Genomic DNA, 14,637 nt, shown 5'->3' with positions numbered 1-14,637 from the left:
ACATTTTATCAAAATTCATACAAAAACTAAACTAATTTGATAACTATAGCGAGTTATATTTATATTTTTACCACAAACTATAATTATTACATTTTCGTATTTTCCTTGTGATGGAGATTACAGTGTCTTAGATAATGTAATAAATTCTCGTAACTCAATGATAAAGGTCAATTAGCCGTTGTATAAGTTGGCTAATGAACGGAAAAAATAAAAAAAACTTTCACTTTTATCGAACATTGTGTTCATAAAATGAAAGCACGGAAAAGTCGTTTTACAAAAGACTATTATTCTTTTCTACTGTTCTTGATTATTTAGTACGGTTGTTTAAGTTTTTTTCCCCAAACTTTTTACGAGTTTGGAGTTTTCATTAACCGAGAATAATACAAGCTAATAAAATTGTATTATGGCCTAATGAACAATTATTGTTTAAGTAATTTTTATTTTGCAAAGAATCGAATAATTTATTTTCATGGTAATCGTTTATTTAAGAAAGGTGATGAATAATTTTGTTTAGTATATTTTTTCGTTCAATTCGAAAACTATTGTGAATAATCGAAATATTAGCCAGTATGCTTTATATCATACATTCATACTATAATAGTATATGCGGTGATTCATTTGCAATATATATGTATTTTATTCAGTGTGCTTATATAAAACATTTATATATCTAAAAATGTAATAATGATAAATGAAACATTTATTTTAGATTTTTGACAATTTTTGAATATTTTAATATGTCATATTTTATACAAAAATTGATTAAAAATAAATAAATATAAGATAGGTATGTGGTGTTTTATTCATAATTTTTAAATATATTTTTAGTAAATGAAAATGTCTCCTTCTATATAACAGGTGTTCAATGATATATTTTAATAATTTATCTTATCAATATAGTATATTATTTGTATAATTTTACGGATTCAGGTGGGGGTACCTATGGTTATTATAATATTATCTTACCTCGACCGACGTCTGCTGAAATCTTAACTGGCAGCTGGTCTTTCTGTCATATGCATCGGCAACCATATCCTCGGTGATCATTTCGTTCAACCGGAAATCGCCGTCCGGCATCGGTGATTTCATGTGTGCGCCACCTTTGCCTTCGGCGGACCTTTTCAACTTGTTGACGTAACTGTGAACATTACATAATTTATGATATTATACTTTGTGTAGGTACCTATACTTCGCCCAGTACAACTTTGGCATACAGTTAGGTGAAACTATATTGTTAGACTTAACAGCGAGTAGTAGAAAATAAATTGGAAACTCACTCGTCCATGTCGTCATCAGCTTCTAGGCTCACCGGTACCCGCCAGCCTTTGATCTGATTCAGTTTCTGGTCGGCAATGGTTAGGTCCATTTCATTGATTTCTGGCACCCACACGATGAAATGCGCCGTGCCTGTATACGTTTCGTACTTCACGATTACCGTAGCATTGGACGATCCCCGGATTTCCGATCCGTCCACGTACACCGAGCTGCATGAAGACGTGACCTGTACGGTAACGAGTTAAATGCATAAATATTATAATATGTACCCACAGGGGACCGGTCAGTTAGAACATTTACGCCACAATAATAATAATATATTACCTATAGTTAATTATTTACTTTATTGAATAATATATTATATTATTATTATATATTAACAGCATTTATGGAACCTACCTTAAGCACGCTGTCGTCCTCTATCTGACACACAGACTGTCGGGTGACGTCGGATATTTTGCCCGCGTAGCTGACCACGAACACCTTCATCGCGTGCGATATCTGCTTTCCAGTCAATACGGCCGTGTTGATTATTTCCCAGTTCTGTATAAATATAATATGCACGCGTATAATAATTAAATTTCATCTAATCTAAAATCTTAAAATGTATACTGTATAATATTATTGTTGTATCAATTATAATAAACGTTTCGAGGTAATAAAATAGGGACCGCAGCGGCGACCCCCCGCGGGCCATTGAAATATTAATTTTCCATAATGACACCGCGGTGCGTTTCGTGAGTTATTTCACTCGAATACATAATTCCCTGCGCAAATCAGTTACTCCACGAAATACTCGGGGGGATCTAAATAATTTTACAGCGCGGTGACCTATATATATATACACTATACACACCCACCCACTCTCTCTCTCTCACATACACACACACACACACACACACACACACACACACACACACACCTAACATATCAGATGCACGTTTCACGGATGCAACACGGCACCTGCACCCGTCCCACAACGCTACGACGATGACAAATTTTGCTCTTCTATACGCGTCCTCGGAAGCGAATCGATCTGTCATTGCCATCATCCACTGGGTACCGAAATATATATGGTACACATATTTCATATAGGTAGGTACTGGGTATGATACACTAACCGACCAACCCTTTACGCGGTGATTCATGATGCCGTAAACGGACGGTGTTTACTGTAGTTCATAGTTCATACTCGCTGGGGATTCGAAAAGTAGTCGTATAATATACCACGCGCCTGCAAAACGGTCGGGACCCCAGACCGCGATAACATGAAATCCCTATTAATTGACTCGCCGCATGTGTTGTACACGCTACAATACGAGCAAGAAAATCGATTTACACCGACGGTGGACGTGTGTGTATAAAAATGACATTATTTTATGTTATATAGGTAGGTTAGTATACACCTAACGTCCTAACAGTATATGCGCGAAAATACTATTTCGTTACCGCTTTACCGGCCGGGCTTTGTCGGGAGCTCGTCGTCGGACAATAATGAATTCTTGCAAAAACGTCATAATCGTTGGATTTACGAGGTTCCTTGCGATAATTAACCCACTCAAACACGCCAGGTTTTCGGTTGGTTTTTATTAACGCGCCCGGCGGCACGGATCGTCCTTTGTGTTACCATTTGCACGTGTAGTCGTGGGAAACTCACCGACAACACCATACACAACTGCAGCTGCTGACAGTTACAAAAGAAGTGTATTGCTAAGACGTAACAAGACATTTTTAATTCGATCTCAAGCTTACAAAAACATAATATATATGATTACACGTTCCTATTTTTCGAAGTAAGAGAGCGGAATTAGAAGTACTAGGTAAATTACATTTAGTATAGGTATACCTATTACCTACTACTAAATTACTACTACATCTGTCTACTACTTTAAAGAGATCATTTTTCCGTTTTCTCTAAAGAATTTTTATCTGCAGTGAAACATTTACGTCGTTTTTCCCTGCAAAAATGTTTCATCGTTTTACAATTTTAAAGACTAACATTAAGTATGTACAATGTGTATAAAAATATATTACACGCGGACACATTTGAAACATATTTACTAAAAGTAAGATAATCATAATAAAGTATCAAAGTCTAAACAAATATAATAATATTTTGAGTACAAATGTGTTGTTTATACTTTAAAATGTAGAGATATAACCATGATTATCAACTTAATTATTATAAAGGTATACCTAATATTAGTTATATGTATATAGATTCTTGAATAATATTATTATTACAATATTGATACCTAATATTTATTATTTTAAGTACTTCATAATTATAATAGATATTATATAATAAATTAGCATAGAACAAAATAATGTATTAAGTTAACCATAATAAAAATAAGAACTCCGCAATCCCTAGAAAATCAGTAAACACATTTTGAGAAATGTTGTGAGGTTTTGATAAAAGTAAAAATTATAGATGTTGAAAATTCTAGTTGAAAGGGAAGAGGTTAGGGGGTCTGCAAAAAATTAAAATCTGAATATTATGGTATTCAACAATGTTCAATAATTCTATTTAAACATTGTTGGACATTTTTTGAAAAGTTTTGCTAACAATGTAATGCCAACAACATGTCACAGCATATCATTATGTAGGTACATTAATAGTTTTAAAACGCCAAAATAAAATTATATATTCAATAATATAAAGTTCTATAGAAAAAAACCAATAGATACTATTCGTAATTAAAAAACTCATCTCATTTTAAAGTACCCAAATAGATTTTATTAATATTAGAATGCTAAATTTGTATACTAAAAAATCTTTTGCCGACTATCTAGGTATAAACTTTTTTAATCAAATGCCTATTACCTCAAAGAAAGATATTTATTTCGGCATATTTAATAGGAGAAAAATATGAATATATAACTTGCTATTTTCAGAATAAATAATCATCATTGATAATTTTACTCGTAATTGCGTTATAAAGGCGATATGCGTTTATTGAAGAATTTTGTAGGCCTATGTAAAATCACGGAATTAAACCATTATTACATCGTCAAATGCAAAGTTTTTGAAAATTTACTCTTTTGAGATTTTTTACGATCTCATTTTCATTATTTTCATTATTTTTTAATTTATATTGCATATCAGTGATATGATATCACTAGTGCAAAGTATTTAAATTGTAATATTTTATATGCTGTTATTTTTAAACGTACACTATATTAAATGTAATATTGCATGAACCAATAGCCGCACAGAGATACACGAGGAGATACATTTGACTGTTTGTCCGATTGTTCGGGAAAGGCCTCGAATGGATAAATCTATTTTGACGGGGTTTTCACTTTTCACTGGTACTGTATTATATAACGGAAAATGAAAGAGTCCGTATATGTTTGTAGCAAACAGATTAAAAGATATATCTGTATGTATATTGAGTATACTCAATCGGTTTTTAATGAAAATGTCAGGGGGATTGTTTTTAGAGTGGTGTTAACTTGACACCGTTGGCAGTTGGCACAGCAATAATATTTGACAACCCAAAACATCAGATGGACTTACCTTGGATATGGGAAGTACGGCTTCGGTGTCGTCCTTGTGTATCTCGAACCGGGCGGAAATCTTGCGCTTGACGCCGTCCAACACGCCGTTGACGCCATCCAGGTAGAGCATCTTAGTCGCGGCACCAGATAGTCGGGCCGTCCTCCTCCGTCCGGCCAGAACGGCCGCCTGCCGCCGGTGATGTTTGTACGCCGCGCGGTGACGGTCGACCTTGGGCTGGCTTCCCTGAACGGCTGCGGCCGACGTCCAGTTGGTCACGTTACCTGCCGCCTCCATGACGTACTGCACGGTCCAAACCACCCGACCCTCCTCCCACACGTCCTCCGCCTCCGAGTCCACCTGTAGCAACCACTGCAACACCTCCTCGTAACGAGAGTTCGGCCACGTAGCCCCGGCGTTCGTGGGTAGCCCCTTGTGCACAGCCGTCACGGTGATCTGAGTGCCCCTCGGGTTTGATGTGTAGTTGATGATCCATCGTTCCGGGTCACTGTTTTCGGCGCTCAACACACGCAGCCCGTTCTTCACTTTGGCCCTGAGAATAAACCCTTTGATGTTCTGCTCCTTGGGTCCGGCGTCGAAAAACACGGGCACGTACGTGAACGACTTTGGATAGAGCGGAATGGACGGGACAAGAGTCAACAGGTATGCGTCCGTCTTAAGCTCCTTGTACGGGCGCTGGGCGTGCTCCAAGGCCGCCTGTCCGATGTAAGTGAACGGCTGGAGCTGCACGTCCGACTGACTGCACCGGTGGTCGGACTCGAGCAGCGCGTACGAGATCTGTACGTACCGCTGCGGCGTCTTGACCGGCTTGGCGTCCGGCGGGTTCAGCGGTGGCCACCATTTGGCCGGCAACACGAGCCGAGCGGTGCAAACGCCGTCCTTGGGGTCGGGCTTGCACGCGGCAGTGACCGGCCGCTCAGCTCCCTCGAACGTGGCCTTTGCCACTGCACACAGTTTACCGTATGACGACGAGCCGGAGGCCGACCGTGCGGAACCACCACCGACCACGTCCGCGGTGGACAGCGGCATCGGAGGCGGAGGACCGGAACCGGCAGACTGCGACCTGACCACGCTGTAGCCGACGTGGAACAGCGTCCGGACCACCGGGTTCTCGCGGTACACGCGCCTCTGTACCAGGTGTGCGGACACGTCCATCGAAGATATGTCAACGGCCGACGAGTAACCGACCGACGAACCGGAACCATTAACGCCGCCGGACATCCCGGCCGAGTTCGGATCTGGTATCAGGTAACGCGACGGTACCGTTTGCTTGGTAGAGAACGGCCCATAACTCGCCCTGATCGATGTCTGCGGTACGTCCTGCAACACGGTGAATCTATCCACGCTGAGCACAGCACCGCCGCCGACATCGTCGTCGGCGTCGTCATCTTCGCTTCCGCCGCCCATTTGCTGTTGTTGCTGTCGGTTATTGCCGGGACCGCCACCAATTGGGTGTCGGACGAAGAACCCTCCGTCTGGGTTGTCGAAATGCACCTCCACCGGAGTCACGAAACCTGAAAACATAGATTTATTAATTGTAATTTATAAGCAAACGACGTGATTGCAAAATGTTTTGTACATATAGAGGGTTAAGGTCGGGGAAGGCGGATAAAGCGTACGATAGTTATGAGTTAAGGTTCATATATTGTGTTTGGTTAAAATGCGATCGCGTGTGATTGAATTGTGTACAGTTTGTGTCTGTGAATTTATCGAATCAATTCCATTACATGATTATTTTATCATCCACCAAATAAATAAAACAAAATAATAAAGTTAGCCAAACGTTCGATAAAGACAATTTTATGCCCTAGCTGAAGGCGCCAAATGGCTCGAAACGGTGCAGGCTTGGATTGTTGTAAAATGCATTACCCAATACACGAACACATAAATATATATTATATACATTTAGGAGTATGAGTTTATTGTTTATTATATTCGATGAGCATCTTGTCTTATAGTCTCGGCATAACGTGCAGGTTGTCTAACGACTTTAGGCTTACAAAATTTACATTATTCGTATGGATCTGATTTAATGAGTAACATAAGAACCCAAAAGATCAATATTTTGTGGAATACCTACATTTATATGTGCGGTTAATATTTAAACTCGACACGCTCAATACTACCGATATCAAAGTTGTTTCATTTATTGAATTTTTAATGAAATTCATAAGCCGTCTCATAATACTATGACAGCTAGTAGGTAACAATAACTTCAATTGTTGAGATACCGTACGATATTGGTTAAAACAACAAGTTTTTTATGTAGGGTCAAATAATTGTAAATCAACAATTAGTTTCTACGAATGAAGAACACTTTACCCGTGAAGATTCTTTCTTAGTACTTACTTACACCCTTTGCATATTTCATTAGTGAACAAATTAAGTATTCTCAAACACAAATAAAAACACAAAACGGAGCTTTTCGAAATAAAAAAGAATTTATAACTGTTCTACGATCATTTTATTCCGTCAACAATCATTATATTATGTTATGACAGCTCTATTATTTAGCTTGTTTAGCGGTATCTAAAAAAAATAACGAAAATACGTTTAACGACGAAACTACTTACGATAAACCAAAATTATCGAATAGTTTTACGAAAACGTCTACGAAATAAACTGAAAATATTTACTAGTGAGCGGCGTGTGTCATATTGCATTCGAAAGACGAACGAAGACAACGGAAGTCTGAACTTGCGGTATTATTCAATATTTAATTTTCTCGTTTCGTGTACTATGACATCTGTCATCCATCGCCACAACAAATATAAATTAAATAAACGTTTTCATATTATACATATACCTACGATACGAATAATAAATTACGACTGCTGCAGTAACGTCGTCGGCGAAATAGCGTGTTGCTAAAATTTGAAAACTATGCACGTCCGTCGTCCACCACTTCACCCACCACAACGTTGCACGCGTGCGTTGCGCAGAATTCAATAAAGTTTTGGGGCCGAAAAGTTCTGACACAAATCGCCCGCTCCACTTTACAGTATATACTACGCCTCATATATACTCATGCACACACACACACACACACACACACACACACACACACACACAAATATAATATGTAGTATAAGGTGCATAAAGTCGACTATATATATACATTTATTTAGGGTTTATTAACTGTATGTTGTATATATATACACCTATGTATACCGATTCAAGATATATTCCAAACGGAAGGCACGTCCGGATGTATATTGTGTATATAATACATAATACCGACGAAACTATATGTTCGTACTGTTAATAAACATTCGATATAATATGTTGAAAACGAAATAAACAAAAAAAGTATATATATATATATACCTACGCGAGTGTATACCTACTATGTCCCTACTTACTCCCTTCTATATATACACGTGATGCGGATATATAAATAAAACGGGGAAAATTCGCTGCGGGGTAAGTTTCAATACAATATATAATATTATATATATTGTATTGTTGCAATTTAACTCAACTTGTACGCGGGCTGCAAGTGATAGGTATTATGTATACCGCGGTGTGATCCATTTAACGTAAGTTATTTGTTATTTCAGAAAACATTAAGAGTTTTTGAAAATATTTCTTTTACATAATTTTAGGTCGTTATACAAAACAACATTTTACAAAATAATAATATTTTTATTATTCTTCATCGTTATAATTTTTTAAAGGTTTTTATTCTTTTTAATGATAACATAAAATTGTTTTATTTTTTATTATTCTGAAGCAGAATATTATTCGGAGTATTTCGATTTATAAGTCGAATTACAAACTTCTGACAAGTGTGGAAAGAGTTATAACAGTACCCTTGTACTTCTGTATCACTCCACTAGGCATATTCAAGCTTTAAAATATTATACTAATAAGTAATAAGCAGTTTAACTAATAAGCATAATGGGCGCCCGCGGGAAATTCATCAGAGAGGGGCATAATGAAAGTAAACACCAAAAAGAACAATAAAAAAAGTTTAGTTAACATTTTCAACATTATATTTAAATCCCAGGTGGAGCAAATGCCTCGTCATGTCCCCCCTCCAGGCGCTCATGCTAATGAGTAATAACTCATAAACTACTCATCCAAAATGTGATTTTTATACACCAAAGTACCCTACAAAATATTCTATTTTAGAATAAATAATAAAAATGCACATTGTCATTAAAAACGTACTTACAAAAAAAGTAACGGTAACAAATGGTAAAAACAATATTTTCAAAAATGTTAGTAGTTTTTTTAAATTATGAGTATTGCGTTAAATGGATCACTCAGTATATACATATATAGTGTTGCAGGATGGGATAGGGGGATGTTTTGGCGTTACGACATCCCCAGCAACGACATTTCAAACGCCCCACATTTTTTTTTTGTCTAAAACCGTATTGATTCGGGGTTTTTCAAGACCAGTCTTTGATGGGGAAAAAAAAATAATAAAAACAACAACAACGTCCACGCGAAATAAAATCAGAGCGTACGCTCTCCCTTAGTTTACAATTCAGTACGCAACTGTTATTCGAAAAACTGGCTCACAGAGCTAATGCGAGGTCCGCGGTTGTAAGCCGGCATATCAAACTCGGGAGAGTTTTTTATTATTCCAAAACTTTTGAACTCAAAAAAGATAATGATATATACACTAATACAATTATTGACTTATATAATAGAATGAAGGTATGTATAATATAGTTTTCGTTGTAATTACCTGTCACTACCACTGACGCAGAATATACGTGGGGAAATGTGGTAAATAATATATATAGGTGTGTTTTATTATATAGGTCGGACGTTATTAATCACAACTCGCGTGGGTATACGTCCTATTATACGGCTGTTATACCTACTGTAATATAGACAATATTATATAGTATTGCGCTGCTACGAAATATATACCCGGCCGTATATATATATGTCTGATGTGTTATAGAACTATCGCAGGTACCCATCCCTCGCTATGGACGCGCCCCGGTTAAGTAATAATATTATTTAAGTTTGTTTTTAGTATATTATGCATTCGTGAAACCGTCGGACCTTTAATTAATTTCAGAACGCCGCGTAGATTATACCCGATGTAATGTAATGATATCGTAATGATATGTGTATTCGGTTAATAATGATAATATCTATATACAATTATACAAACTACAAACAGATTTTAAATTGAAATTATGGAAAACTTTTGCCGCGCCGTTTAATTTATTTCGACGGGCATTTAATACGCATCGGCATCGCACGTGTGAGTGTGTGTAACACCGTGTACGGGACACGACATAATCGCGACTAATTAAAATTTCAATAGCTATAATATAATATGTACATAATAATAATATATGAATATGTATTCCGTTTGAATTTGGCAGTGCAACCGCAAAAACTATTATAATAATAGTACCAGACGTTCCGTATACAAAATATTAAACGTGTACCATGGATGTATTATTTAATATTTATAATACAATATGTATTTGGATCGAGAGTGTAGTGCCTGTATATATTATGGTGCAGTGTGTGTATATTACATATTATATATATATATATATATATATATATAAATAATACTCGGACAATTAATACACGTGGTAATTATAATCGAATTTAAATCAAACGTTGTCATAATATTTTAGTAATAATGTGGGCAGTATAACGACGTCTAATCGGACTAATCCGTAATATTATGATTAGGCACGCCCGCAGATAAGTAGCTCACTATAATACGTAGATGCAAAATACTTTTAGTGACAATATTTATTTAAGCTGTGGGGTGCTTTTTATACCCTATACTAAAGTTTGACATACGACTGTTTTTTAGAAAAGGTATTTACTATATTGGTATAATAATGGACATAAATTATAAATTAACAAAAAAGGAATTTTTATATTTTATTTTTTATTTAAAAAATCCAAATTATTGAAATTCTCAGGTGGTGCATTTGCACCACCTGCCCCCCCCCCCCCCCACCGGGAATGCCTGAATATAACCGTAGGTATAATATTATAGAACACGTGTTATTTGTATAATTTCCCGACGCTTGCACCCACTTAAAGCGTCACATTTGTCGCTCATTGTTTCGACTTGGGGGAACGGTGTATAAGTAAATACAATGTTTAAATTTTCATTTTCAGTTCATACATAATACATCACGTCCTACGGGCGACTGCCGCTGTACGTTCCGGCTTATTTCTCACCACGTAACATAATATTTTAATAATAATATATTATATTTAATATTTATACATATTAATAGGGATATTATGTGTGTACGACGTATTTACATTTATCGCACTTAACAGATTGATATTTCGTCTTAGAGTTGATATTGTATAATATTATAATGAGTGTGTATACACGAACACGTCATGAAATAAACTTTACTCCACGGGACTAATTGCGTTATTTATACGTCCTACAATGTTTTGTTATTTAAATCATTTAATCGTACAACATAATTATACGAATTTAAAACAAGTTATATTCATAATAGTTTAATGTTATGTAATTAATTTAACATCAATGTTAATATGTTAAAAATCAGGTTTTTGTGAAAACATGATTTACGTTACGAAAAAACTGGTTTCGAAAAAAAATTGTACGCATATTATACATATTATTAGTATAAAAATATATAGGCCCTGAGATTTTGTTTTATGTTTTTCGCGCACAAAATGTTTTAACCGCGCGCCGCGTTCTGTCGCGTATAAATTATTATTAGGTACAACACGAGTGCCGCATAGTCATTTGTATATCCGTTGATCATTGCTATATTGCATATCGTAATATATATTTATAAATAATATACATTCACGTGTGTATAATAAATGCATTAGGCACTCGAACCGAACGTCGACGGAGAATACGCTATTTGGTCAGGCGCACCAGCTGCACTGTACGCACCTATTCTGTCCTACTCGTGTATTAAAATATATATCTATAATTTCAGCATATATATATATTATATATATATATATAGGTAACTATCGTGTTCTGCGAGTGTTACGCGAACGGCCGAATGGATTTTTATGAAACAAGATTTTTTTTTATCTCAATTCTCGTGTATGCTGCACCAGCAGCTGACACGGGACGGTTTTCGAAATTACCAAATTATACGGGTTTAATACGCTGTGGATTTTTTTCAAGATTACCCCGGTATCTATAATATATATATATATATATATATATATATAGTTTATTGTACACCTCCACACAGCACAAAAACGTACGACGACGACAACGACGGTACGTGCGACGAATACGATTTGTTCGATCCGATGGAGTTTTCGTGTATTCGCAAGATAGATGTTAGGTACGCGTTTGTACATCAATACGCGTTAGGGAGACGTGTGATGTGAGAAAAAAATAACTTTGAGCGATTTTTATCAATTTTTGCACGTGCGTGCCAATCCTATACAGCCGCCGTCGGGACACAGTCATCACCGTTGTGAAGTAAATCCCGCTACGTCAACGGCGGCCAAAATGTGTGGTACCTTAAAAACCTAAAAAATATAACACGGTGGTCTTAACAAAACAACGGCACGGGAGAAAAGTTGTAATTTATACCGTTGAAACTTTTTTAATAACACTACGTTTATACTGGGGAGAAGAAAAACGTTGTCACGCGGACAAACGAAACAAAAAACAAAATATGAAAAGTATTTATTTATTTATGCCCCGTCGGACGTACATAATGTATTATAATATCTACTTACGAAAATTTAAATTCAAGCCTCTCTCGTCCTGCGAAATTTTCATGTATATACCAGTGAAAACGTGATCGTGCCGTATAATATTATGTATAGCATATACCGGAGACCGCTGCGTCTCCCACCTCGGCTGTGTGGAAAATGAGATGATAATGAATGCATGCATGCGTGCAAAAAAAAAAGGTTTTGGCGAAAAGAAAAATAATATATTATAAACATATTATAATACGAAAAACGGAACGCGCATTATCGTCCGCAAAGCCCATCTCCGCCGAACAAAATCGAATACCGCGAATACACTCACATAATATTAATACATAAACCTATATTATAATATAATATAATATATGTCGCGTTGCCTTGTGATGTTGCATGTGTGCCAGTAGAAAATTCGTTGAATATTAGTGTATAATATTATATAGACACCGCGTGAGAGATGGGGAGGGAAAGAGCGAGAGAAGATGAATACAAATACGAACGATGAAGAACAAACAGCCGCAGGCCGATTAGCGTTATTATACGTAGTTACGTCTGATCTTCACGATTGTTTTTCGTTTCAACAATTTTCGCTGCCGCGAGGGCGGTAAGACGAAAATAAAATAACATTTGCATATTGAATTAAAAAATACTAGGGAAAAAAACGAACGTGTATAAATAAATCCACCGGATCGTATATATATAAAAAAAACATATCTAAAATCTAGATGCGCCTATTCGGCTGTACACCTAAGAGTATAATAATATAAGGATGAAAAATAAAGAAATGCACTACACAACCGTCTGCGCGCAGGTAGAACGGAAGGGTTACCACCTGCCGGAGGGGCAGCGCAAACAGGTGTTGTCCGACGAGGATTGTGGCGCGTACATATTCGTCGTACATTAAACACCGGTTTCCAATTTCGGGATTTAATTAATCGATAACCGTAACAGTGGCGGCGGTGGATTCGAAAAGATACAGTGTGCCGATATAATATTATTCGGTACGACGGTATATACCTATTTATGTACGTGGGGCACTCCACGCGTCTACACGTCCCCGAGCCACGGCCAAGGTGGCCATAGGTACTTTTCTTACTAGTATACTTACAATATGTAACCACGTCTATTACCACGACGTAACCGCTGCAGTACCTATGCATTATAATATTATGTTGGTATAATATAGGTATGATCGTGGTATATTATTACGTAGTGGTGGATGGATGCAAAACCTCACCCGGGGTCCGATGGCGCCTGCACTAGGATGGAGGCCCAAGTTCATATTCAGAGTTGTACATTTCCAAACAGAGACGTCGCGGTATTATAGCGTACCTATATATTATAATATTATATATTATACGTTGCACACATGCGATGACGACGACTACAACAATAATAATATACACGACGAGGGGACGAAAAATAGACAAAAAAGAAAAAAAATGTATAGAACGCACAACAATAGTGGCGAGGACGAAAAAAGAAATAAAAACGACACGCATTCCACCGAAGGCAGCTCGTACACGAGTACGTCATGTATATATATATATATATTATGCGTATTATATACACACATGTATATGCAGACCGTGCAGTTCTGTTTTGGAATATTATGGACTACCCTGCGGAGAGCACAATGGCGTTCACACAGTGAATATACATATAATATAATATAATAATATTTTTAATACATATATATATTAGGTACACATATCGAGCGTGTATATTATTATACGAGGAGTACAGTGTACTGTAAGTATATGGACTCCGTCGAGATGCAGTGTGCAGCCACGGCAGTCTGGACTTAACAAGGGCGCATTTTATGGTCACGTTTTTATTTCGACGAATCATCCCCTTTGCGGGAGACCGTGGCCGAGATAAAGCGAGACCACCGAGCGAAACGGATGTTTTACGATTCATCGTAAATACCGTAACGTTATATTATTATACTGAACCAAATCTTTTCTGTCCACTTAAATCATATCAGCGGTTTGTTCAGTGGCGTCATTTGGGGGAAGGGGGGAGGTAAAGTGGGTATTTGCCTCTGTTTGATTTTAAAAGCACCCAATGTAATAGTTGGTTAAAAATTATAACTTAATTTTTATAAATTTAAGGAAATATAATAGGTAATGTGTAGGTACTAGAAATGTATTGTAGTAACAATAATA

The 14,637-nt window shown here is 36.7% G+C and overlaps 1 protein-coding gene across 1 annotated transcript in view; it reads right to left on the bottom strand.

Moving 5' to 3' along the window:
* Positions 1-14,637, bottom strand: part of LOC100162840 (transmembrane protein 132B) — a 69,040-nt gene that overhangs the window by 8,798 nt on the left and 45,605 nt on the right. Inside the window, exons 2-5 of the mRNA XM_001942651.5 lie at positions 4,799-6,312; positions 1,675-1,818; positions 1,278-1,501; positions 967-1,138 (exon numbers count right to left, since the gene is read on the bottom strand). Of these exons, the coding sequence (XP_001942686.2) occupies positions 967-1,138; positions 1,278-1,501; positions 1,675-1,818; positions 4,799-6,312 (2,054 nt within the window). The remainder of the gene's footprint in view (positions 1-966; positions 1,139-1,277; positions 1,502-1,674; positions 1,819-4,798; positions 6,313-14,637) is intronic.

Source organism: Acyrthosiphon pisum, chromosome A2, assembly GCF_005508785.2.
Source record: "Acyrthosiphon pisum isolate AL4f chromosome A2, pea_aphid_22Mar2018_4r6ur, whole genome shotgun sequence".
NCBI classification, from domain to species: Eukaryota; Metazoa; Arthropoda; class Insecta; order Hemiptera; family Aphididae; genus Acyrthosiphon; species Acyrthosiphon pisum.
Note: the sequence above shows the minus strand (reverse complement) of the source record. Positions and strands in the feature narration are given on the sequence as shown.